General features: G+C 39.4%; 1 protein-coding gene across 1 annotated transcript; it reads right to left on the reverse strand.

The window, feature by feature from the left end:
* Positions 1 to 24,206: 24,206 nt before the first annotated feature.
* On the reverse strand, positions 24,207 to 25,601 carry LOC149139847 (putative UPF0481 protein At3g02645). The gene has a single exon (XM_089450836.1). It carries the CDS (start codon positions 25,599 to 25,601, stop codon positions 24,207 to 24,209), a length of 1,395 nt encoding a protein of 464 aa, XP_089306962.1.
* Positions 25,602 to 26,292: the final 691 nt, after the last annotated feature.

Consider the following 26,292-nt stretch of genomic DNA (forward strand, 5'->3'; position numbering starts at 1 on the left):
CGATAATGATAATGACCCTCAAGGTACTGCAGTACAATTCACGTGGTGTGAATAAAGGACTTGGCGTCGAACACCACACAAAATCTTTCGGTCGAAGGTCATTGATGTATACCTGTCGCTGGAAGTGAGAAACTTGCCATTGAGGCATGCAAGCTTCAAAGTACTGAATGGGGTGTTCCTAGACCAACGTCTTGGATAATGAGCTGATGTCGACAAGAAGTGATCTGTCATAGGAGGGCCTTAGTGAATCCCACATCAATGACATGGAACGGAGCAAATGATTTTGATGGAGGTGAAAACGATCTGGTGATATATGGTTCAGGGTGGCGGTCATGAAAGAATGGAGTATAATGTATGGTAGTGGGCGGGACACAGGTGGCCTTTCTGGATGACTTCTCTTGAACATGTCGGCGACACTTATGTGATGGATTGGTAGCATCAACCCCAAATGTGGATGGTATGGCGAGACCATGGCGATGTGACCGATGAATGGAACAACCCAACCCGACTCGGGCACGGAGTGGAAGTGTCATGTTCAAGAGCGACTTGCTACCAATAAAGTTTCTTTGAGTTTTCTTCCCAATTTTTCCCCAGTCATTGCTGACCAGTACCTCTTTATTTTTGTCAAGCTTGAGGAGGATAACATATGCTTGTTCTATAATTTTCCCTTCGGGCAAACCCATCGCTATGTTTGAACGAGCCTAGCGATAGTGAAACTCGTTCTCGTCTAAAGACAATTTTGTCGCTATTAATCTTTTTAACGAGTCTAACGACAAAGATAACTCAGTCCTTTTCATTTTTAGAGAGTTTGAAAAGGTACGTAAAGGTAACTCCAAAATTCCTTTTTCGTCATCTAATCCCTTAAGTCCGAAAAAGTATAAAACAATACAAAAGGGATGAATTTTCGATTAGCTTTAACGAGCCGAACAAAACAAGCGTTCGATCTTTTTGTGCAATAATCCCTCAGGTCCAAAAAGATTAAAATATAGAGGAGGGATAGCACTTCTTGTCGCTTTAACGAGCTGGAAGGCAAAAACTCGGCAATATTTTCATATTTTACGAGTCATTTGAAAAGAGCTTAAAGAAGACTCGTATTTTGAGGAACGAGTGATAAAATGGGTAGCAGCTGATTCCAGGTAAGGTTTGGAATTTTCCAATCACGGCAGTGTTACAAGGATGGCTAGTGAAATCACTCTTCGCAGCTGTTCCTCAAAATGGGTAAACAATCAAATGGAGGTGAATGATTGGCCAATGGAAAAGTGGAGGTGACGGTGCAAACACGACCAAGGCTTTCATGGCTGAAATTCTTCATTCACGGTGGTTATTTCCCGGGGAATAGTTCATTTTTTAACGAGCTTAAACACGGGTGGAAACATTTGCTCATATCTTATGTTTATTTTTTAACGAGCTTGAACTATGCGCTAAAACTGCTCGATTAGATGGTCTTGTTTTGATTTTTTACCATAAATAGCTTTGTCCTTCCAAAGATCGTACTGTATTTTCAATTGCTTCATCAAACTAGTTAGAAATGAACAATATTTGCTTGAAAACGAGATTAAAACGCTAATATTTTACTTTGAACTACGTAAAAGTAAATAAAAAGTGTTTTTTACCCCTCATTTTACCATTTCATTTGAACTTGGTTTGTTGGAGCTTTGGAGGTGCTTTCCCCCTTGATTTTCATCAGTTGATTTCGGGAGATTCTGTGGACGATTCTCGGCGCCGTCTGGACCAGGTAGGAGCTAAACCTGAGCTCCTTAATTTCATGGTTTCCATTTTGCATTTTGAGCCTTATTCCCTACTTTTCTGAGCCCCTGGGGTTTGAGGGATTCGTTCTTCCATCAACGCACTCCCAGTGTATCGAAACCTGCGTTGAATGCTGGCTTGTATGAAGGTAGTTTGAAATTCAACGCACCTAGAACACTGCTGCAGGTGCGTTGGGCGCAGAAAGGGAGTTTGTTGCACAATTTTTCATGGAATGTTTGCCTGTTTCTCACCAAAATCAGGATCTAACTCCACTCTTGTTGGTTTTTTAGAGATCTTGGAGCAAGATGACCCTTACATGCCGAGAACGTGAGCATGAAGAAGAGGACATGATTGCCCTACATGATCCAATTACAGTGAACGCGCTGCGGAATTGTGGCTTACTGAAATTCTTCTGCATTTCTAGCATGAGACAGCAGATCAACTTACTGCAGTATTTTCTTGATGCTTGGGATCCTATCAATCAGGTTTTCCAGATTAGGGGCAAATCTATCCCCTTGACTGTAGTAGACATCTATTTCTTGACTGGCTTGTCGAGGCGGGGTGCCCCCATCTCTTTGTCAGGTTCGGCCCAAGGAGGCGATTCTGTGAGAGATTATGTCCACCGGTATTGCAGAGAAGGATCTCAGCCAAGTAAAGACGGCAAGATCATCATCCGTGATGTCACTGACAGGTCCCTTAGGACTATCCTGTTTACTTTTGGTAGGATGGCCGGTAGTGCGTCTCTCCATGTAGCCAACAGATCCTATATGCAGCATGCCTTGGAATGCCTCCAACCGAAGGTGTTCAACTAGTGCGACACAGTACTTCTTGTGATGAAGGAACAGTTGACCAAGATAAAGAACGGGAGGTTGAAGAACTTTGGGTACGGTTCTATTTTGACCACTTTTTCCTTGGAGAAGATACCACTGATGCAGCCGCAGTACATTGCACTCGATTTACCTTCTCCTACTGAACCACGTATGCAGAGATGGGTTGACCATATGTCTAGGCATCCTGGCCAATCACCTTCTTTAGGTGGTCTGATCGTCAGGAGATGGTTTATGCCGAGTATCCATATGCTGGCATGGACTTCCAGGGTGATCCAGATTTAGTACTGCCAGATGGCTAGCAGTGGGGTGCTATTGGTAAAATCTCTGACCATATTGCTGTTTACTGTTTTTGTTTATAATGTCCTTGTGCTTTGTTCTATCAAGACTCTAATCAAACTCATGTGTACATGCAGATGTTGGTCCTGTTCGTCCAGTAGTTCGCCTGAGAGTACCAGTTGTTGCCCCAACAGGAGAGGCCGTCGTAAGGGCTATTCTTTGTGACCTCGATGTGGCCGAGACTCTCACAGCTTTGTAGGAGCAGGTTGAGGGCGTCACTCTTGGTATACCAAATGTGAGGACTGACGAGCTACCTTTGCGGTTACAGCGGCATACTACTGGTGTGCCCAGACGATGGACTCATCTCTTATGCATGATCGCATAGGCTGTGACTTGCTATCACGAGCATCATTAGACTAGGGTGCCCCTAGCATTTTGAGTTTTTGGGTCGCGTGACCGATTTTGTCTTGGTTACAGAACATTATATGTAAACCATAAACAGCTATATATATTTTTGATTTTCGGAGTTTTATTCTGGTTGAGTTATATGATCCACATGTAAAACATTGATGATGTGTTTCCTTTTATAAATGTTGCAAATGTCTATCTAACACATAGTTTTCTAATGAGTCGGTTAATGTGTTTAAGTTTCTGGAAATATGTTGGTATTGAATAAGATCAAATTGTCTCTCCAAAATCTTAACCCTTAGGAACATGCGATAAATAGCTGGGTTTCAGACGGAATATATACCATTGAGTTGTAGTATTATGAGCTGTGAGTCTAGCCTGGCAATTAGTCGGCGTATACCTTGAGTGATGGCATCAGAGAGAAGTTCTATCAACGCGCTATACTCAGCGATATTGTTCGTTGATCGACCAATACATACACCTCTGAAACTTACTAACTCGTCACTTGGATCAAAAATGGCCCAGGCTGCAGAGGACAGGTTCCGCGAACTACGACTCGCTCCGTCGGCATATCCAACACATGGCTCCAATGGGTTTGACATCTGCAATAAATGTAAAAAGGTGGATTACTCGACCAAAAAAAACACTTTAGCGAAAACAAAAATATAACAAAAGCATACTAGTTACTACTACGCGTAGTAACGCTTGAGGTACAACCCATTACGAGGTTGTGCCAGTGGAATTCCGTCGTAATCCATTAACTCGTAGGCTCCCTTTGCTAACACCCGCTTAACAATATAGGGGCCCATCCATAAAGACTTAAATTTACCTGCTCCCAATTTATCAGATTCTTGGTCGTAAAGCAAGACCAAGTCACCTTCTGAGAAGACACGGGGTTTGACATTTTTTTCGAACTGCGCCTTGACTCGTTTCTTATGGGCTTCATTAGCCAACGCGGCGTCACAACGGGTTTCATCTAATTGGATTAATTCCAAGAAACGAGCCTCTTCTTCTGAAGTTCCGGGGAGGAGATCAATTGCGAGTTTGAGAGATGAGATTTCACACTGGACTGGTAAGACTGCTTCCAGGCCATATACCAGTTGGAAGGGTGTGAACCCGGTTGCATTCCTTACCGATGTTCGGTAAGCCCACAAAGCTGAGTACAGGATTAGGTGCCATCTTCTTTTGTGAACTCTGATCATCCTTTGCAGCATGCGTTTCAGGACCTTGTTGATCGCTTCAACTTGTCTGTTGGCCTGCGGATAATATGGAGTAGAGCTGTCGTGAGACAACCCTAGTTTGGCAGCTAATTCAATCATCATGTGATTGCGAAAATGCGATCCATGATCTGTGACTATAGCCTGTGGTACGCCGAATCTGGCGACTACATGATTGAAAAAGAAGAGGGCAGCTGTTTCACCAGTATTATCTAATGTAGGCATCGCCTTGGCCCATTTGGTAAAATAGTCAACTGCGACTATGATATACCCATGCCCCCCGGTCAAGGTGGGGTTACATGTCATGAAATCGATGCCCCATTTGGCGAATGGCCCAACAGCAACTATTGGCTATAGAGGTGCAGGTGGTCTTCTGGTTTTGCTATCAAAAATTTGACAAGCATGGCAACTTCTGACTGCGGTTATGCAATCTTTGAACATTGTTGGCCAGAAGTATCCTGCTCGTAAGATTTTTTGTGTTGTAGCATATCCAGATTGATGCCCCCCACACGCGCCTGAATGACACTCATTCAGGACTTTTTCGGCCTCCTCATGGGTGAGGCACCTTCTCAGAACCGTACCAATACCACAACAGTAAAGTGTATCACCGACGATCATGTAGTCTTTTGCTTGGTATCTAATACGTTTTTGTTCAGAGTGGGTGGTGTTTGGCCTAAATTTTTGGGTTTGGAGATAAATTATTATATCCCCATACCACTCATTGCTTGTAGATATTAGAAACAAACTTTCATCCACGATTGATTCTTCGGATGTTTCATCGTTGGACGACGATGGGAGATCGCATAATAATTCTCCGAAAACTGGAGCTTTCTTTGACTTGGATTTTACAAATTCCATATCAAACTCTTGAAGGATTGCTATCCATTTTGAATATTTTCCCCCCAGAAACTGTCACGACAATATATAAGTCACGGGGTTGCAATCTGACAGAATGGTAGTCTTCCGAAAGAGGACATAGTGTCGAAATCTTTGTATCGCTTGAACAGCTACAAGCGCTAGTTTTTCAACATAAGAATATTTGCTTTCTGTATCATTTAAGTTCTTGCTTAAATAATATATAGGATGTTCAATTCCATCAACTTCTTGGACTAAAACCATTGCAATGGTCGTATCTGCTACAACCAGATACAGTTTAAAATCTCTTTGATAATCAGGGGCATACATTAATGATGCTTTCATTAGGGAATCTTTTAAAGCATCAAAGGACTAGCGCAAGACACAGATTGGTTCATATAATTCCTCTTTGTTTATAGTTCATAAAGAAGAATACAAAAGTAGTTTTCTCTGTTTGTTTCTAAGGTAGCTGTCACACCTTAGTGGGATAGAGTAGATCTAAATGGACACTTAGGGGATGATTATTTGAGTTTCTTCTACCTCTGATTGTGCATTTCTGATTTCTTTTACCCAGCCAAAAACCATAGACTAAACTGCAAACCGTGACCCAGAACCCGGATAGAAGTCTTGTTTCTGCCCCAGCGCAGGCTCTGTGAAGAGGTTCTGCATTTCAACGCACTTCCCGAGAGGGCTACCTGCGCTGCAATGCAGTTTCTCTGTGTAATAGGTGCGCTGATCAGCCTAGCCTTGTGCAGCTGAGGTTCTTTGCTTCATTTTTTCCAGTTTTGTCTCTGTTTTTTGCAGCCTGTGATCAGTATTTCACTATTTCAAACCCCTTTTCCTTACTGATATTCCACCTCAGTTGTACAAAAGAAACTGTAGGTGTTTTTATGTGTTTGTTGCGTCGTTTACAATTTTCCATTGCGAAAGTAGAATAGTCGTACTGTCGTCCTTCGATTTAGATCTGTCGCAAGTGTCGATTTCGATCATGGGAGAAAGTTTATTTGCTGTTGATAGTCGATTATGCTTTTACTTTTGCCTTTGGTTTGAATTTGTGACTTTCTAGTGTCGAAATGAGTATTTATTTCAAAATCATAAAGTGTCGTAATCATCTCTACCTTTTGATTTCGAAAAGAAGCTTGTTTGTGTTTATCACTTGAAAGCAAATTCAGATTTGTGCAACAACTTTCTTTTTAGGCATCAATATTAAGAAAGTGAAAAACAAAACACATGCATGTGCATTTGCATATTGGCAGTCTGTTTGGCTTCATTTAGGGAAAGTGCATTTACAGTGTACTCTTTGCTCTTTGCGAAAAGATTGTGTCTTTCTTTTCCCTTAGTAGCTAGGATTTTCATTGCTGAAAAGAGATAAAAGTTTGTTTATCATCTTTAGATTGCATTTTAGGAATTACATCTACATCTCGTGGTCATCCCAAAAGGCAAACTTCATAAGAAATATCAACTTAAAATAAACTCAATGAACTTAACAACGTTTTGGAACTTAACGCACAACATTTAGAGGTCTAGGCTAGAGACGTATTCCGACGTCGTAAAGCCTGGTAACTGTTGTCCTCACTGATGGTTGGGTGATTCCTCCACTTTGAGACGATAAGTGCCAATACGGACTTGTGCTCCCACGTACCGTCGAGTATATATTGGGAGACCCCTATAGGCTTAAAACCTTTATCCATAGGAAGCCGTGTCGGCCGCCCTACTGATCGCAATGCACCGAACATAGCATTCGGGAAGATTGACTGTCGTACCGTAAAAAGTATTCTGCAGTTTTGCGATTGGTTTGGTACTCCCTCTACCTAGACCTCCATCTGAGCACTTGTCACTTCAGGCTCATTAAAAATCGAAGGAGACTAGAGTCATCTTTTGTTTTTTCTCGACTCTTAAAAACTGAAAAAACAAGTTGTGTCAAAGCATGTTAAAATTTATTTTAAACGGAATATTCATACCCTTTTCCTACGTTGATCTTGGGTTGAGAAAATGGAGCCTACCAACCAAGGAATTCCCCTTGGCGGAAATCCTAGTCCCTTCTCCTCTTGGGGAGATGTTGGTGCGCCCCATATGGCCACATTGTCGCTTCCAGGACTGAAAATTGGCTTGCCAGTATGGCTCTTCTCAACCAATGTCGTTCAAAACACCACCCACTCTGAACAAAAATGTATTAGATACCAAGCAAAAGACTACATGATCGTCGGTGATACACTTTACCGTCGTGGTATTGATACGGTTCTGAGAAGGTGCCTCACCCATGAGGAGGCCGAAAAAGTCCTGAATGAGTATCATTCAGGCGCGTGTGGGGGGCATCAATCTCGATATGCTACAGCACAAAAAATCTTACGGGCAGGATACTTCTGGCCAACAATGTCCAAAGATTGCATAACCGCAGTCAGAAGTTGCCATGCTTGTCAAATTTTTGATAGCAAAACCAGAAGACCACCCGCACCTCTACAGCCAATAGTTTTTGTTGGGCCATTCGCCAAATGGGGCATCGATTTCATGACATGTAACCCCACCTCGACCGGGGGCATGGGTATATCATAGTCGCAGTTGACTATTTTACCAAATGGGCCGAGGTGATGCCTACATTAGATAATACTGGTGAAACAGCTGCCCTCTTCTTTTTCAATCATCTAGTCGCCAGATTCGGCATACCACTGGCTATAGTCACAGATCATGGATCGCATTTTCGCAATCACATGATGGTTGAATTAGCTGCCAAACTAGGGTTGTCTCACGACAGCTCTACTCCATATTATCCGCAGGCCAACGGACAAGTTGAAGCGATTAACAAGGTCCTGAAACGCATGATGCAAAGGATGATCGGAGTTCACAAAAGAAGATGGCACCTAATCCTGTACTTAGCTTTGTGGGCTTACCGAACATCGATAAGGAATGCAACCGGGTTCACACCCTTCCAACTGGTACATGGCCTGGAAGCAGTCTTACCAGTCCAGTGTGAAATCTCGTCTCTCAAACTCGCAATTGATCTCCTCCCCAGAACTTCAGAAGAAGAGGCTCGTTTCTTGGAATTAATCCAATTGGATGAAACCCGTTGTGACGCCGCGTTGGCTAACAAAGCCCATAAGAAACGAGTCAAGGCGTAGTTCAACAAAAATTTCAAACCCCGTGTCTTCTCAGAAGGTGACTTGGTCTTGCTTTACGACCAAGAATCCGATAAATTGGGAGCAGGTAAATTTAAGTCTTTATGGATGGGCCCCTATATTGTTAAGCGGGTGTTAGCAAAGGGAGCCTACGAGTTAATGGATTACGACGGAATTCCATTGGCGCAACCTCGTAATGGGTTGTACCTCAAGCGTTACTACGCGTAGTAGTAACCAGTATGCTTTTGTTATATTTTTGTTTTCGCTAAAGTGTTTGCTTTGGTCGAGTAATCCACATTTTTACATTTATTGCAGATGTCAAACCCATTGGAGCCATGTGTTGGATATGCCGACGGAGCGAGTCGTAGTTCGCGGAACCTGTCCTCCGCAGCCTGGGCCATTTTTGATCCAAGCAGCGAGTTAGTAAGTTTCAGAGGTGTATGTATTGGTCGATCAACGAACAATATCGCTGAGTATAGCGCGTTGATAGAACTTCTCTCTGATGCCATCACTCATGGTATACGCCGACTAATTTTCAGGCTAGACTCACAGCTCGTAATACTACAACTCAATGGTATATATTCCGTCTGAAACCCAGCTATTTATCGCATGTTCCTAAGGGTTAAGATTTTGGAGAGACAATTTGATCTTATTCAATACCAACATATTTCCAGAAACTTAAACACATTAACCGACTCATTAGCAAACTATGTGTTAGATAGACATTTGCAACATTTATAAAAGGAAACACATCATCAATGTTTTACATGTGGATCATATAACTCAACCAGAATAAAACTCCGAAAATCAAAAATATATATAGTTGTTTATGGTTTACATATAATGTTCTGTAACCAAGACAAAATCGGTCACGCGACCCAAAAACTCAAAATGCTAGGGGGCACCCTAGTCTAATGATGCTCGTGATAGAAAGTCACAGCCTGTGCGATCATGCGTAGGAAACGAGTCCATCGTCTGGGCACACCAGTAGTATGTCGCTGTAACTGCAAAGGTAGCTCGTCAGTCCTCACATCTGGTATACCAAGAGTGAGGCCCTCAACCTGCTCCTGCAAAGTTGTGATAGTCTCGGCCACATCGAGGTCACGAAGAATAGCCCTTCCGGCGGCCTCTCCTGCTGGGGTGACAGCTGGTACTCTCAGGTGAACTACTGGACGAATAGGACCAACATCTGCATGTACACATGAGTTTGATTAGAGTCTTGATAGAACAAAGCACAAGGACATTATAAACAAAAATAGTAAACAGCAATATGGTCAGAGATTTTACCAATAGCACCCCACTACTCGCCATCCGGCAATACTAAATCTGGATCACCACGGAAGTCCATGCCAGCATATGGATACTCGGCATAAACCATCTCCTGACGATCAAACCACATAAAGAAGGTATCAGAAAATGAAATCTGAGATTGGCCAACATGCCTAGACATATGGTCAACCCATCTCTGCATACGTGGTTCAGTAGGAGAAGGTAAATCGAGTGCAATGTACTGCGGCTGCATCAGTGGTATCTTCTCCAAGGCGAAGGCGGTCAAAATAGAACCGTACCAAAAGTTCTTCAACCTCCCGTTATTTATCTTGGTCAACTGTTCCTTCATCACAAGAAGTATTGCGTCGCACCAGTTGAACACCTTCGGTTGGAGGCATTCCAAGGCATGCTGCATATAGGATCTGTTGGCTACATGGAGAGACGCACTACCGGCCATCCTACCAAAAGTAAACAGGATAGTCCTAAGGGACCTATAAGTGACATCACGGATGATGATCTTGCCGTCTTTACTCGGCTGAGATCCTTCTCTACAATACCGGCGGACATAATCTCTCACAGAATCGCCTCCTCGGGCCGAACCTGACAAAGCGATGGGGGCACCCCGCCTCGACAAGCCAGTCAAGAAATAGATGTCTACTGTAGTCAAGGGGATAGATTTGCCCCTAATCTGGAAAACCTGATTGATAGGATCCCAAGCATCGAGCAAATACTGCAGTAAGTTGATCTGCTGTCTCATGCTAGAAATGCGGAAGAATTTCAGTAAGCCACAATTCCGCAGCGCGTTCACTGTAACTGGATCATGTAGGGCAATCATGTCCTCTTCTTCATGCTCACGTTCTCGCCATGTAAGGGTCATCTTGCTCCAAGATCTCTGAAAAACCAACAAGAGAGGAGTTAGATCCTGATTTTGGTGAGAAACAGGCAAAAATTCCATGAAAAATTGTGCAACAAATTCCCTTTCTACGCCCAACGCACCTGCAGCAGTGTTCTAGGTGCGTTGAATGTCAAACTACCTTCATACAAGCCAGCATTCAACGCAGGTTTCGATACACTGGGAGTGCGTTGATGGCAGAACGAATCCCTCAAACCCCAGGGGCTCAGAAAAGCAGGGAATAAGGCTCAAAATGAAAAATGGAAACCATGAAATGAAAGAGCTGAGGTTTAGCTCCTACCTGGTCCAGACGGCGCCGAGAATCGTCCACAGAATCTCCCAAAATCAACTGATGAAAATCGAGGGGAAAGCACCTCCAAAGCTCCAACAAACCAAGTTCAAATGAAATGGTAAAATGAGGGGTAAAAAACACTTTTTATTTACTTTTACGTAGTTCAAAGTAAAATATTAGCGTTTTAATCTCGTTTTCAAGAAAATATTGTTCATTTCTAACTAGTTTGATGAAGCAGTTGAAAATACAGTATGATATTTGGAAGGACAAAGCTATTTATGGTAAAAAATCAAAACAAGACCATCTAATCGAGCAGTTTTAGTGAATAGTTCAAGCTCGTTAAAAAATAAACATAAGATATGAGCAAATGTTTCCACCCGCGTTTAAGCTCGTTAAAAAATGAACTATTCCCCGGTAAATAACCACCGTGAATGAAGCATTTCAGCCATTAAAGCCTTGGTCGTGTTTGCACCGTCACCTCCACTTTTCCATTGGCCGATCATTCACCTCCATTTGATTGTTTACCCATTTTGAGGAAAAGTTGCGAAGAGTGATTTCACTAGCCATCCTTGTAACACTGCCGTGATTGGAAAATTCCAAACCTTACCTGGAATCAGCTGCTACCCATTTTATCACTCGTTCCTCAAAAGACGAGTCTTCTTTAAGCTCTTTTCAACTGACTCGTAAAATATGAAAAGATTGACGAGTTTTGGCCTTCCATCTCGTTAAAGTGAAAGGAAGTGTTATCCCTCCTCTAGATTTTAATCTTTTTGGACCTGAGGGATTATTGCACAAAAAGATTGAGCGCTTGTTTTGTTTGGCTCGTTAAAGCTAATCGAAAATTCATCCCTTCTGTATTGTTTTATACTTTTTTGGACTTAAGGGATTAGATGACAAAAAAGGAATTTTGGAGTTACCTTTAAGTACCTTTTCAAACTCTCTAAAAATGAAAAGGACCGAGTTATCATTGTCGTTAGACTCGTTAAAAAGATTAATAGCGACAAACTTGTCTTTAGACGAGAACGAGTTTCACTATCGCTAGGCTCGTTAAAACATAGCGATGGGTTTTCCCGAAGGGCGAATTATAGAACAAGCATATGTTATCCTCCTCAAGCTTGACAAAAATAAAGAGGTACTGGTCAGCAATGACTGGGGAAAAATTGGGAAGAAAACTCAAAGAAACTTTATTGGTAGCAAGTCGCTCTTGAACATGACACTTCCACTCCGTGCCCGAGTCGGGTTGGGTTGTTCCATTCACCGGTCACATCGCCATGGTCTCGCCATACCATCCACATTTGGGTTTAATGCTACCAATCCATCACATAAGTGTCGCCGACATGTTCAAGAGAAGTCATCCAGAAAGGCCACCTGTGTCCCACCCACTACCATACATTATACTCCATTCTTTCATGACCGCCACCCTGAACCATATATCACCATATCGTTTTCACCTCCATCAAAATCATTTGCTCCGTTTCGTGTCATTGATGTGGGATTCACTAAGGCCCTCCTATGACGGATCACTTCTTGTCGACATCAGCTCATTATCCAAGAAGTTGGTCTAGGAACACCCCATTCAGTACTTTGAAGCTTGCATGCCTCAATGGCAAGTTTCTCACTTCTGGCGACAGGTATACATGAATGACCTTTGACCGAACGATTTTGCGTGGTTTTCGACGCCAAGTCCTTTATTCACACCACGTGAATTGTACTGCAGTACCTTGAGGGTCATTATCATTATCGGTGATTCCTCTCGCGCTTGTTAACAGTTTACATCATTGACTGGTAATCAAGCGATGTCTTTCCATGTTCGACTTCAAAACATTTCTCACATGGATCGACTTGTACTTCGAATGAAGATCGGATGAGATTGAAGACCCCGGATCTAGTTTCATCCATCCAGGCTGTGATATATATTCAGAAAAATAAAGACATTGAAATGCACAGCATTGCAGCACAGATAATCATCCTACCAAAAGGATGATGGCTCTATCAGAATCATCAGTCTGCCATCAGACGGTTGTCTGTCCTATGTACATGAAAATGAATTTATAAAGCTGAGCATGGGAATGCCCACCTCAGCTAGATCATGAAAACAGTATGAAGATAATGTATTGTATTATATCTTATTACAGGTCTCCTCCCAGCATTGAAAGAACTTCGGATCCTCCTAATAAAGCATTTCACCCGATAAACGACCTCATACTTTAGGGGGCAACTGTTATAGACATTTTTGTGCCTTACAGCTCTAATCATGAAATGTCCATAAACCAAGGGCTCCTAAGTCCCTAAAAGTGTTTTTCTAACTCCTAAAGGAACAAGGTCAACAAGATACAGCTTCTCCCAGAAGTTCTCCACCAGAAACTGCTCAGAATAAGTTAAATCAGGATCATTTCAGCTGCTCCACTAGCCAAGTGCGTTGCATAGCACCTAAGTCCACTAGCTAGGTGCGTTGCAACGCACCTAAATGCACTACCAGGGTGCGTTGGGCGGGAAATGACAAGTGGCAGAGTCATTCCACGAGGTGGAGAGACAATGGAAGCTTCCAGAATCTTCTCCAATGACACTTGCCTCACTGAATTCGACCAAGGATGAGTAAGAGGCTCTCAGTCTCCAAGTGGAAGCAAGAACTGACAAAGAGAAGCCACTAATCAATTTATGAGCTGACTCATCCTCCTTGCATACATCTATATATGGATCCCTCATCCCAGAGATCCAGAGGCTGGAATTTTGCACATTGTAAGGAATTTTTGATGGTTTTGAGATACATATCAGAGAATTGGGTGATCTATGCTTTGTTGGGGTTGAAGAAGGGATTTCTTTGCTAGGAGGTTGATGCTGGGTCAGGAATCATCGGTTGTAACTCCTCCTGGATCTTCTTGTATATCAATAAAACTATTTGAGTTTCTTCTCCATGCTTGTGTTTCATTGATGCTTGTTACATTTGTATGGTTAACTTAAATCTGATCCTAAGTTATTTATGAATATAACCCATGTCTTTGTATAGTTTCCTTCTTCTGTGATCTTGCAGGTACTTGGTGAAGCTGGGCAAGTAAGGGAGCAGGTAGCTGGAAGTTGTCAAAGAGGAGAGAGATTGGATCGAAGGACTAGCGCAAGACACAGGCTGGTTCATATAATTCCTCTTTGTTTATAGTTCATAAAGAAGAATACAAAAGTAGTTTTCTCTGTTTGTTTCTAAGGTAGCTGTCACACCTTAGTGGGATAGAGTAGATCTAAATGGACACTTTTCCCGATAACACCAATAGTTTAAGGACTTCTGCACTGTAGAAGGAATTAAACGGGAGTTGAAAGTACCCCATAACCCATAGCAGAATGGGGTGGCCGAAAGGAAGAACAGATCGATTGTGGGAGCAGCACAAGTGATGTTGCATGACCAAAGCCTACCACTGCATTTGTAGGCCGAGGCATGCAATACAGCAGTATACTTGTAGAACAAAAGCCGACACCGTATACTAGGAATGAAGACACCTATGGAGGCCTTTTCTTGGAAGCGACCAGATGTGAGTCACTTCTGAATCTTTGGATCATCAGTTTACTGTCATGTGACCAAAGATGCCCGGAAGAAGCTAGATCCAACAGCTGAGTTGGGAATACTTGTGGGTATATTATCCTTGCGGTAGATTATTTTACAAAATGGGCTGAACTGATGCCTACAGACAAGGATGAAGGTGAAAAAACATCCATTTTCGTGTTCAATCATGTAATTGTTCGGTTCAAAGTATCACAAGCTATTGTCATGGACCATGGTAACCAATTTCAAAACCATATGATGACTGATATTACCACCAAGTTAGGCCTGTGTTATGACAGTTCTAGCCCATATTACCTACACGAAAATGGCCAAGTGGAAGTTGTGAACAAGGTCTTAACCACCATGATTAAACAGATTATCGGGACTCATAAACGAGAATGACATCTAATGCTACATCTAGCCTTGTGGGCATACCACACTACAACAAACCTTCAAATAGTTTTACTCCTTTTCATCTTGTTTACGACATGGAAACATTTCTACCGATTGAATGCGAGATACCATCTTTAACACTAGCAATTGAATTATTACTAGCTACTTCTGCTGAAGAGGAACACTTTCTATACTTAGCATGTCTCAACAAGACTCATTGTGACGCTGCATTAGCTAGCGAGGCCTAAAAGAAATGAGTTAAAGCAAAATATGATCAAAATGTCAAACCTCATTCGTATGCAGAAGATGATTTATTTTTGGTCTATGATCAAGAGCACGATAAGTTAGGCATTAGAAAATTCGAGCCTATGTGGCATGGCCCTTATTTGTAAAACATGCACCAGAAAAAAGGGGACTATGAACTAGTGGATTATGAAATAATTCCTTTGGAAAAGCCCATAAATTATCTTTACCTAAAGCAATACTATGCCTAGATTGTTTGGTGAAACATTTCCATATTACTGTAGCATATCTTTTCATATGACAACTTTTAGCGGTTTTGAAAATTTTCACTACTTCTCCTACTTATCTTGTGTTAGGCTTGATCTGTAGATGTTGACATTCCCCCAGACTTACATTGGCTTCACTGATGGTACTAGTCGTAGTACTTGGAATTTGTATTGCGCAACTTGGGTCATCTATTTTTCCACAAACGAGTTAGTTTCTATTCATGATATATGCCTCGGTCGAATAATGAACAATATTGCAGAATATAACGTAGTGATTGAGCTATTATATGATGCCATGCATTTGGTATTCATCGATTGATCCTTATGTTAGATTCACAACTCGTGGTATTACATTTGAATGGTGTTTATTCAGTTAGAAGTGCTTCCATCTTAAGGATGTTTTTGCAGGTTCATCTCTTGGAATGAGAATTTGATTATATTGAGTATCAACATATTCCGAGAAATTTAAACACATTAACAAATGCATTAGCTAATTATGTGTTAAATTGGCACTTGTGAAACATTTATAAATAAATCAATGCAATATTCATTCATATATTGTACAAGACAATCAGAAATAGAAGTAGTAGATTTTTAATTAGATAAAATCTGTAAATAAGTGTGGTTTTTACAAAAAAAATCCATCCAATGACATGAGGCCCTGTGGCCTTTATTTTTCAAACATGCTGATACATCATCAAAAATAAAAATGTAGCCCTTAGGCTAGTCACTATGAATGATGGTGATCATGGTAGCATACAGTAAAACATGCTCCTCATCGTAGCAAACGACTAATAGGACCGGGAACTCCTAGAGTATGCCTTTCATAGCAGAGAGGCAGATCATCTATAGTCACATATGGAATCTGCAGAGTCAACATCTCAAGGTTGTGCTATATCTCTATCAGTTTCTCTGTCGCATTTTGGTTCTATACTATGGGGGAAACTCATTGCTAATCACGTCAATCATATTTGCATAATCCAGCTGGCCTCACTGGGGCCACATCTGCATGATCCCTTCGGATAATTAGTTGGATGCCAAAAATAATAAAAAAATGAAATATTAAAATCAACCAAAATGTGATGTTTTACCTATAGCACCCCACTTCATCCTAGGAGGCAGTGACATGTCTGGAACTCCTGTGTAGTCCATCTCTGCATAGAGAAAGTCCTCAATCATGATGATCTATATTTCCAGCCACTCGAAGAAGTCAACAGTAAACCTGATAGTTGGTCCTTCACCACCTCCACGTCGTGCTATAAGTGTACCCTATTTTAGCATGTGAAAGTCAGGAGGCCCTCCTCTCTCTATAGATACTTAAGGAGCCAAAAGAGGAATCTGCTCCAGAGAAAACGAAATAATGAAGTCACAATACACAAATTTTTTGAGTATTCTCGTTCTAGCCCTGGTTAGTTTCCCCTTCAAGTTGGAAACTACAACCTCACACTAATTAAATATGGTACCATTAAAACAATCCACGAAAGTATGCATCTGAGCCTTAGTCAACAAATGTAAAGTTGCACTACCACACAATTGTGCAACACTAAACCTGATGGCTTTCAAAGGAATATGAGATATGGCCTTGATATGAATTTGACCATCTTTGAAAGCAGCTCCATCAGTGCAATATTGTATCAAATAGGTAGCATTGGTCTCGCCATCGTGCCTATGGCCACACAAGATAATTTCCTTGACACGGCGTGGAAGTCCACTCAGGAAATAAACTTCATCAACATTGATGACAAGTCTATGATCTCTAATTATAAAACAGTCTTCTTGAACATACTACTTGCCTACAATCCATTCAAGCAAGTCTAGTTGGGCCCTCATGCCCAGAATGGTGGAAAACTTGTATAATCCACAATTTGTCAGGGTTTGTATGGTTGCTAGGTCATTGAGAGCAAGTATATTTTGTTCTTCATGCTCACGCTCTCTTCATTCAATGTTTATGGATCAAAAGCTTGCAAGTAAACATTAAAAATCATTAGAAACAAAAATGGAGAGATTTAGCAAAAAATTGGGGCATTTTCATTTGTTTTTCTTTCCCTTGGCATTTTGTGCAATCGACTTCAATAAAAAGTGCGCATGTGCGCAGTTTCCTTCCTTGAAATTGCACACATTGCGTTAAAAATTATATCGGTGTATGCAGGCCCGATGAAGGGTACCTGCTCACATCGAGGGCGAGAAACACTTTACAAAACCATCCCCAAAAATCCAAAATCAGCAATGAAAAGCTAAAAAATTGACTCACAATTTCTTCCAACAGTTTTCCTGGAATAGACTTCAAAAGTTTCTGGTAAAAATGGCTTTTATCTCTCTCAAAATGGTAAAAATGAAAATGTTGAAAACTTTTTACTGTTTGGGGATTTTTATAAGTTTTTAGGGCTAATTAAATATTATTTCACACCTATTAACTTTTTTAAGTATGATTTTATAAATGTTTTTGTTTTATTGTTGAGCACGGATAATTATTTCGAGTTTAAGTGTGCAGGTTATGGGATAATTACGGAAATAGATTTTTTTGGTACCTAGTAGTGTTTATCACTTTTTCAAGTTCATTAAAACTTATGAAAAATAGAAACGATGGAGTTCTCTTTACGCCCTTTTCAGACTCCTTAAAAATGAAAAGATCGTTGAGTACTTGATTGTTCGAACTCGTAAAAATAAATGAACAACCATCCTTTCAGTATAAGTTTACCCCTTTTACGGACTGAACTAGACTATTTATGAAAAAGGTATACGTTGACCTCATGGTCAATAAAGTTCTCTCTTGCATTATTTTATCCTTTTTCGAGCTTGAGGGACTAAATTTACGAAAAATAACATTATGGAGTTTACTTACATTTTTCTTTTAACTCCCTAAAACTGAAAAACACCAAACTTTACTTTCCTCGAGATCATTAAAATTTTACGGTAAAGGAACTGAATGAGTTTTCTTTGCATGTATTTTCAAACTGTATAAACATGAAAACGACATTGAGTTACCCCTTTATTGGACTCGTAAAAATTAAACAGTACAGGACTCGTTAAGCATAATGAGACCAAACCACTCCTTATTAGGGTTCATTAAAAATACTTTGGAGGACTCGTCTGAAGGATGAGCTTACACGACAAGCATATGTTATCCTTCTCAAGCTTGTAAAAAAATAAAGAGGTACTTTCCAGTAATCATGGGGGAAAAGTGAGAAAGAATATTTCTTTTACAATTTTAAAAGGAAGTGTATCACTCTTGAACATGACACTCTATGACTTTCGTGTCCGGATTGGGAAATCCATTTGTTACTCAGTTTACCCTACCTCGTTGAAAATATTCAGTTGGGTTGGGTTTTATTTTTTGATTCAAATGCTGCCAAGTCATCATGTTGTGTCTTTGATATATTCAAGAGAAGTTTAACTTCAGTAAAAAATACTTTTTCAGTCTTTGCCTTCAGTTACATCGACCATCCTTGATTCAATCCTGAATTACTCTAAAATATTTTTCTTCAAAACTTGACATGAGTTTCATGTCGTAGTCCCTTCTGTGATAGATCACTTCCTATCGACTTCTTCTCACTATTTAGGAAATTGATCTAAAAACCTTCAGTACCTTGAAGCTTGCATGCCTTAAAGGCGGGTTTCCCACCTTCAACAATAGGTTCTCATCATTTATCTTCGATCGAATGACTCTATGAGTGTTCGACATTAGCATGCCAATTCACACTTCATAGATTGTATTGGAAGTACCTTGAGAGCCATTGTCATTATTGGTGGTTTCTCTCGCGCTTGTTAACGATTCACATCATTGACCGATAATCAAGTGGTTTCTACCATGTTCAACTTTGAGACATTGACATGCATGTCTAGATTCGTACTACAGATCGAGAGATGGAGATCAAGACCCTGGATCTAGTTTCATCCATCGAGGTTAAGTGGAGCTATTAAATATTTATGATTGTAAACATAGATCCATTAATGGTTGCATCCATACTATGTCATTTTTTGACATTGATCTTCAGATGTATTTCCGTAATTTGCTTTGCGACATTCATGTTCTGAGTATGGGAATGCCTACCTCAGTGATGATATTATATATTTCATTGTGACATTTGTCTACTTGTTTCAGGTCTCCGACTGTGGTCTCTAACCCAAACCCTCGCATGATAAAGCACTTCAGTCGTCAAAATATTTCTTCTAACTTTATGCTTTAGGGGGCAATCTGTTACATGTCATTTTTTCACATTATGAAAATGACCATCGGCATGGAACTCTTTCTATCCAGACGTGTGTTCCAAAGCATTACCCTGTAGAGTTTGAAACTAAATCATCCCAAAGAAGGTGGAATTTCTAGATCATATGATACAAAACCATGATTTCAGCTATGTTCACAGTTTCCTAGTCACTTCCCGTGCATATGCAGGGAAGACCATTATTATATGTGCAGAAGCACACTGTCTTCCACTATGACCTACAAACATGACTTGAAGTAAGTAAAAATAAAAATTAAAGTCTAGAAGCATTGTTGGTGGCATCTATCCCAACCAACAAGCTTAGAATGAGTGCCTATTGATCCCTCCCATCATGGAGTAACTCCCCTTCCTTTGTGGAACCTCTATCCCACTAATAGTGGATCTCATCCCTTGGAGAATGGATCCATAACTTCTCATCCTTGGCCTATGAAGCAATTATAGGTATGGGGTTTGAAGGAGGACTATTGGAAGTATGTTTATGTTGTTGAGATTAGATTGGAAGGCTTGTCTTGTAAGGGAGAGGGTTAGAGATTGCAGAAAGGGCTTGCTACATCAGGGCTACATGGTTGTAAGACTTTTCTCCAGTTTTGTGAATATAAGAAATTATTCTTTCTCAGTTACATCTCTATTGATTTTATTTGTAGGATTCCTTAATCACCTACATGAGTTTTGGTTGTATAATTGATCAATTTTACATGTATAATTGGTTAATTATTTCATTATCTCTTTGATTATATGTTGTATGCTTTGATCTCTTATTTGTCTCTAGCTTTGAAAATCTCTTTCAAAACATTACGGAAAAGATATTGGGAGTGACGAGAGGACATTTGGACCATCAAAGATCATGTGATCGAAATCTTTGAGCCACTTCATCAATTAGTTTGCTAAACTAGAAAGAGGCCTCTTTCATTCTATTTCTTTCAAATGATCAAAACATAAGAGAAAGGTAGCAATTATTGTGTGTTTGTTACAAGGGTTCTTAGAAGTCTAGGGAGATCACTCTTATCCACAAGAGGGATTTGTCCTCATAATAGAGGGCACATGATCAGACAGGGAGCAGGGTGCGGACCAGGAACAACATGGCGGAGCGGAGTGGGTGGACAGTGCTAGTAGGAATGCGGTTTGGGCAGCGGATGTTCTCGATGGATTTGGCAGTAGGAGGTACGCAATGGAGATGGAGACAAGGTGGGGTAACATAGTTACAGGTGGGAGGATCGAGTGCTCTGATACGACTAGAACAATAAACTTTGTTCACGGAAGTTCGCCAATGGAACACACATTTGTTTTCATAACAATATATATTTTATTATTCAATACTAGATGATGATTACAAACCCTTTGGTGGTTCTTATTTATAGGAGTTGACTGGACACAAGGGTTAAAGAACATGTCTTTTGACATAAGTGCCCTTTCATAATTAATTGGGAACTTAATTTAATTAATTTATTAATTGTTAATATTTTATTATTGTTTTTTATTTCACACACACACATATTTAATTATGAATATTTTATTCATAACACATTTATCCAAAATTCTTTCTAAAAATGACATCAAGAAAATTTTCAAACCTAAGAAAACCCTCAGCCAACTTTACACATCGACCAAAGACAATAGTGACCCTATGCTACTCCCCAAAGTCTATGAAATCCTTCTCTCCTATTCAATGTATTACATAGGGCAAATGGGTAGATCCTTCAAAGATCGACTCAAAGAGCACATGGCTAACACCTACCACAGCTGCCTTACTAAATATGTCATTGTTGAACAATCCCATAATACCAAACATTTTATTTGTTTGGTAAAACTAAAATATTAGTCTATGCTCCCTTCCATACCAATCATGTCACACGAAAGCCCTAGAAATTGAAAATCACCCTAATAACTTCAATCATGAAGATGGATATCAATTAAGCCATTCTTAGAAACCCACTATTCAATTATTATCCTCTAGACCATGTTCCCTTAATATTAACTCTAATCCCTCTTAACTCTCCCCCTCCCCCAAGTTGCCCCTGTCCTTTTGAAATTTCCCTTCTATCCATCTAATAAATATATATAAGTTTTTAATCCCTTTTTTCTCCCTAATAACTTTTGTTTTATTGTAATTTAACATTTCCTTTACTAATTTAATTTTCATTCGTCTTTCTTTTTATTTTATTATAATTTTTCATTTCCTTTAATTTAATTTTCTTTCCATTCTAATTCTAAGCATATTTATTCTTTCTTATTCCATTTAAATCATTTTATTTAAAAAAAAAATAATTTAATATTCTTTCTTATTCTTCTTCTCCTAAAATTTTATTATAAAAAATAATAATTTAATTTAATCCCTAGATTCTCAACTCTTCATTAATTTAATCTCTTTCTTCCTATTAATTATTATTTCTTTCAATTAGAATATTTTTCTCTAGTTAATTCTATGTCAATCTATAGAGAAGACTATTAAAAAGGGTAACTCCTAAATTGATGATCTTTTATTAATAAGATATATACCCTTAAAATCAAGAATATGAAAAAAGAAAATCAAAATCAAAATAAAGCCACAAATGACATTTTTTTTTTTAATGTATTCTAATTTCTTCTTTTACAATTTCTGTAACACTCCTAACAAAAATTCATATCCAACAACTATGTAATCTAACAACAACAAATTTAAACATTAATTTGTAACAGACACAAACTATAATTAGTATGATCAATAATATAAATCACTAAAGTAGTAAAACGAATTTAGCTTTTGTGAACACTAAGAATCTAACTAAAATTATCCAAATATTCAAACCCCATAACATAATTATGTGAAAATTTCATGAGTTTAAATGCCCCCATACTACTCAGGAAATTTTCACATAATTATGTTATGGGGTTTGAATATTTGGATAATTTTAGTTAGATGTTTCATGTGATATTTTAAGGAAAGATTTACTTGTGGTTTAATATGGTTTAAAATAAAGTGGAGTACATGAAGGCCACTCTCTTTCATATTTAGGAATCAATGCTTACCCTTCAATTATTGATTTGAGGCCTTTGAACCTTTACAATATGTCGACTATGGGCATATAGAACACAAAAAAAGAAACTCTTTATTGAATTTGTGATACTCTGTGTTTCATACTTTTCCGTGTTTTATGTGCAAATTCACAACCAAATAACCTTACATGAGCTCCCAAAAAAGATTTATCTTAGATTCACAACCAAATAACCTTACATGAGCTCCCGAAAAGGATTTATCTTAGCTTCTACTATGATCATACACACAACATTCTACTCACCCACTTTCCTTCCCAATACACATACTTTGTAGCATGAGAAATTGGTTTACTTCCTTATCATCAGAATTTGGTTTACTTCCTTGTGCGGTTATCGAGAAACTTTGAAAATGGGTACATACTCTCTTGTGCACTTAGCTAGAAACTTTGAGAATGGGTACATAGCCCATACTGTTGGCAGTTTACTAATTCAATTGTGATTTGGCTAACTGATTCAAATGGACAACAAAACAATCCAAAATTTTCCCTTACAATTTGGAACCTATATTGATTTGCTTTATCTTTTTTTGAGCAGTAATATAATATTAAATAAAATGCAAATTACAATTATTCTGAATTTTTACCCATTTACATTTGCTTGCTTTTATTAACAAATTGAATAGAATACGAGGGTTTAAGGACATGAACGGACATGAACGATACACTAAATAGATGTTAGTTGCCCTCATCTTCTATATAATATTAATAAAATGCAAATTACAATCGTTCTGAACCTTTGACGTATTTACATTTACTTGCCTCTATGTGGACATCATTAACACAACTAAATACAATGTTAGGGGATTGGACATCATTAACACAATTAAATACAATATTAGGGGATTTAAGGACAGGGATGATAAAAATATATTGGGTTGAAAATTGATTTCAATATTCCGTGGTATGGTAAGGGAATTAAAAAAGCAAAACCTCTATCAACAAACCATTCAAGACTTTGTTTGAAACAGGCAAAAGACAGACAATCCCTGTATACTCAAATTTTATAGCCAATTAGGCCATTCGTGCACAGACAACGTACACACTAATTGATTAATATAGCCTAGGAAAAGACTAGGAAAAGACTAGATTAATTTGAGTGGCAATTTTTTTATAAAATAATCTAAACATACTAAAATTTGGACTTTTTAGCCGTATGATTTTTATCTGGGCTAAATAATCAACCAATGACAGCAACTAATAACAAAACGAGTTTTGGAACATTTTCTAGATCTTCATGTTTCTCCTGTCTCTGAAAATAAGGCAGGATAGAAAATAGATGCAAAATAAAACAAAGTACCAGCAATAAACAATTCAAAGAAATCAATTCCGTATCATCAAATACTCCACATAGAAAGTCATCTAAATAATTTGAATAATGCCCAAAGGCACCCTGCTGTAGCCAGCAGAATGCGATCTATATGGCGGGAAGAATGCTCAACAAGGCTACAACACGATACAAATGAAGGCTACAACAGAAAGTCATATGATGAAGGAAAGTCATATAATGAAGGCTACAACAGGATACCAATTATTTATAAATGACCTGAAATCTCCCTATCCTATATTCTTATAAAATACATTCAGTGGGAAAAGATAAAACAGCGGAGAGGCTACTTCTATTGGAGTATGGCGCAGATGGTTTGCACCAAGGTAAGCAACAGTCCAAGAATAACTGGAATTGTCCAAGCTGAGAAATAAGTTTTTTTAAACTGGGCAAACAAGACCCTGAACTTTCTGTCGTAGTGCGCCATCACATCATTTTCCAATTTCAGGAAAACACATTTCCGGGGCAGGGTGATTCCCTTGCATAGACCATGGAAGAGGTCGGCAACCTCGGCGTCATTCCCAACGTAGATATTAATGATTGCACTCTTTCTTAGCACAGCCACGTCTTTGTCGGTGTTAATCAAGTTGTTCATCAAACTCAAGTAGCAGGTAAGGTAATTGTCTCCAGAGGCCTGGCATAGCTCAAGAGCAATTAAGTTACAGAACAGTACCTCTGTGTGGTCCGTGACATTGATCGGAGGAAGATACATCGTGGCTTTCTTCTGATCAAAATAAATTTGCTTGATGCCTCCATTGCATCGCTGAAATTTGATGCCAGCATTACTTAATTCTACTGCAGGAGAGATGCATCTACGTTCCTTCCATGGGATTGTGCCGTTGCAGTCGATTTGAATTGCACGCTCGTCACCATCATTGGAAGGCGGAGATACAATGAGGCTGTGCAACAGACCCAGCAAATGATGAACTTGTTCAACTGGTTGCGGCCACGACCATTCTTTCATATCATAATCGAAAGGGTAGAACTTGGTCCCTGGAGTTTTCACCAGCACATCGAAAAGAAATTTGTCGGCTGTATCGACCGGGTTGGACTCCGATTCGAGTAGTTTTCGGAGAACTATCAAGGGGATCTGATTTTCAACCTTCAAAATGTCGTTCAGTATATCGAATCCAGTAAAATAAATCCTATTTCTATCAAAAATAGGTTCATACTTATCACTGCCTTCCCATATTAACTCGTCTCCACCCAGAGTCCTCAATATTTCCAGAAGGAAGCAACCGTCCAAAGTAAGCATCTCAGCCAAGTGCTCTGGCTTGCAGTCAATTCTTTCTTCGTAGCTGTTCTTGATATTGTCCACCTCCTGGAAGATTTCATGGATTGCACGAAAGGAGAACTCCATATTATCTGGATGAGTAGCGCCCCTCATAATATTGAACCGCGTCATCATTCTACGCAGGGCTGTCCTTTTGTGATAATCCATTGGAGAAAGCTGTGGTCTGTTGTAATGAAATGGACCCAACGAAACAATTTGTGGGACAAACGCTTTCTCGTTTTTGGTGTCTTTCAGGAAGTTAGGGACTCTAAATATCGACACAACAGACCGCAATCTAAGATCACCATAGGATTTGTCTCGAAGAAGAATAGGCAATGTTTTCTCCTTTATCCATGCTGCCGTTTCTCCGTCATCCGGTAATTCTTCTGATTCCAGCGTCCCTTTCGTTTCCATATCAGGGGATTTCAAATCAAAATTACCTTCTGAGTTCTTCAACTCTTTGGTTTCGATATCAGGGGATTTCAAATCAAATTTACACGGTGGTATTGAGCCGTTGTTATTCCCACCATGTTCTGAATTCTAGGACATCATACCCGGGCGAGTAATATTTCCTGGAACGTTAGACATTATACACAGGCGACCAATATCCCTGTAAATCACACTGAATATGGAACACTACATATGGTCACCAATCGAGATTTAAAACTTAAAACTAGGGTAACAAATATAAATATACAGCCATTTAATGGGAATATATATATATATAGATGCTCATTTTTTAAATGAGTTAGGGTGTATATATCAACTTTTAATGGCCATTTACCAACCATGGGAATATATATGCTCATTTTTTAAATGAGTTAAGGTGTGGTATATATCAACTTTTAATGGCCATTTACAAACTACTAAATACGAGATACGATGTCATATCATTCATTCCAATCGAAATTTAATGACCGAAAAAACAAGTGCTACAATTCCCACCAACAATTTTAATGTAAGTAGTGGAATAATTAAGATTCACTCATTCCAATCGAGCTTGAATGACCGAAACAGATGGCTAGCATGCCCACTAAGTACTTAATTAAGATTTCCAACACGCATAGGTATTCCGTATGATATACGGAAATCCAAATTGGAAGAA

The sequence above is a fragment of the Pinus tabuliformis genome, chromosome X, assembly GCF_031772625.1.
Source record: "Pinus tabuliformis cultivar Carrire ecotype Pingquan chromosome X, CPIR1, whole genome shotgun sequence".
Lineage (NCBI taxonomy): Eukaryota > Viridiplantae > Streptophyta > Pinopsida > Pinales > Pinaceae > Pinus > Pinus tabuliformis.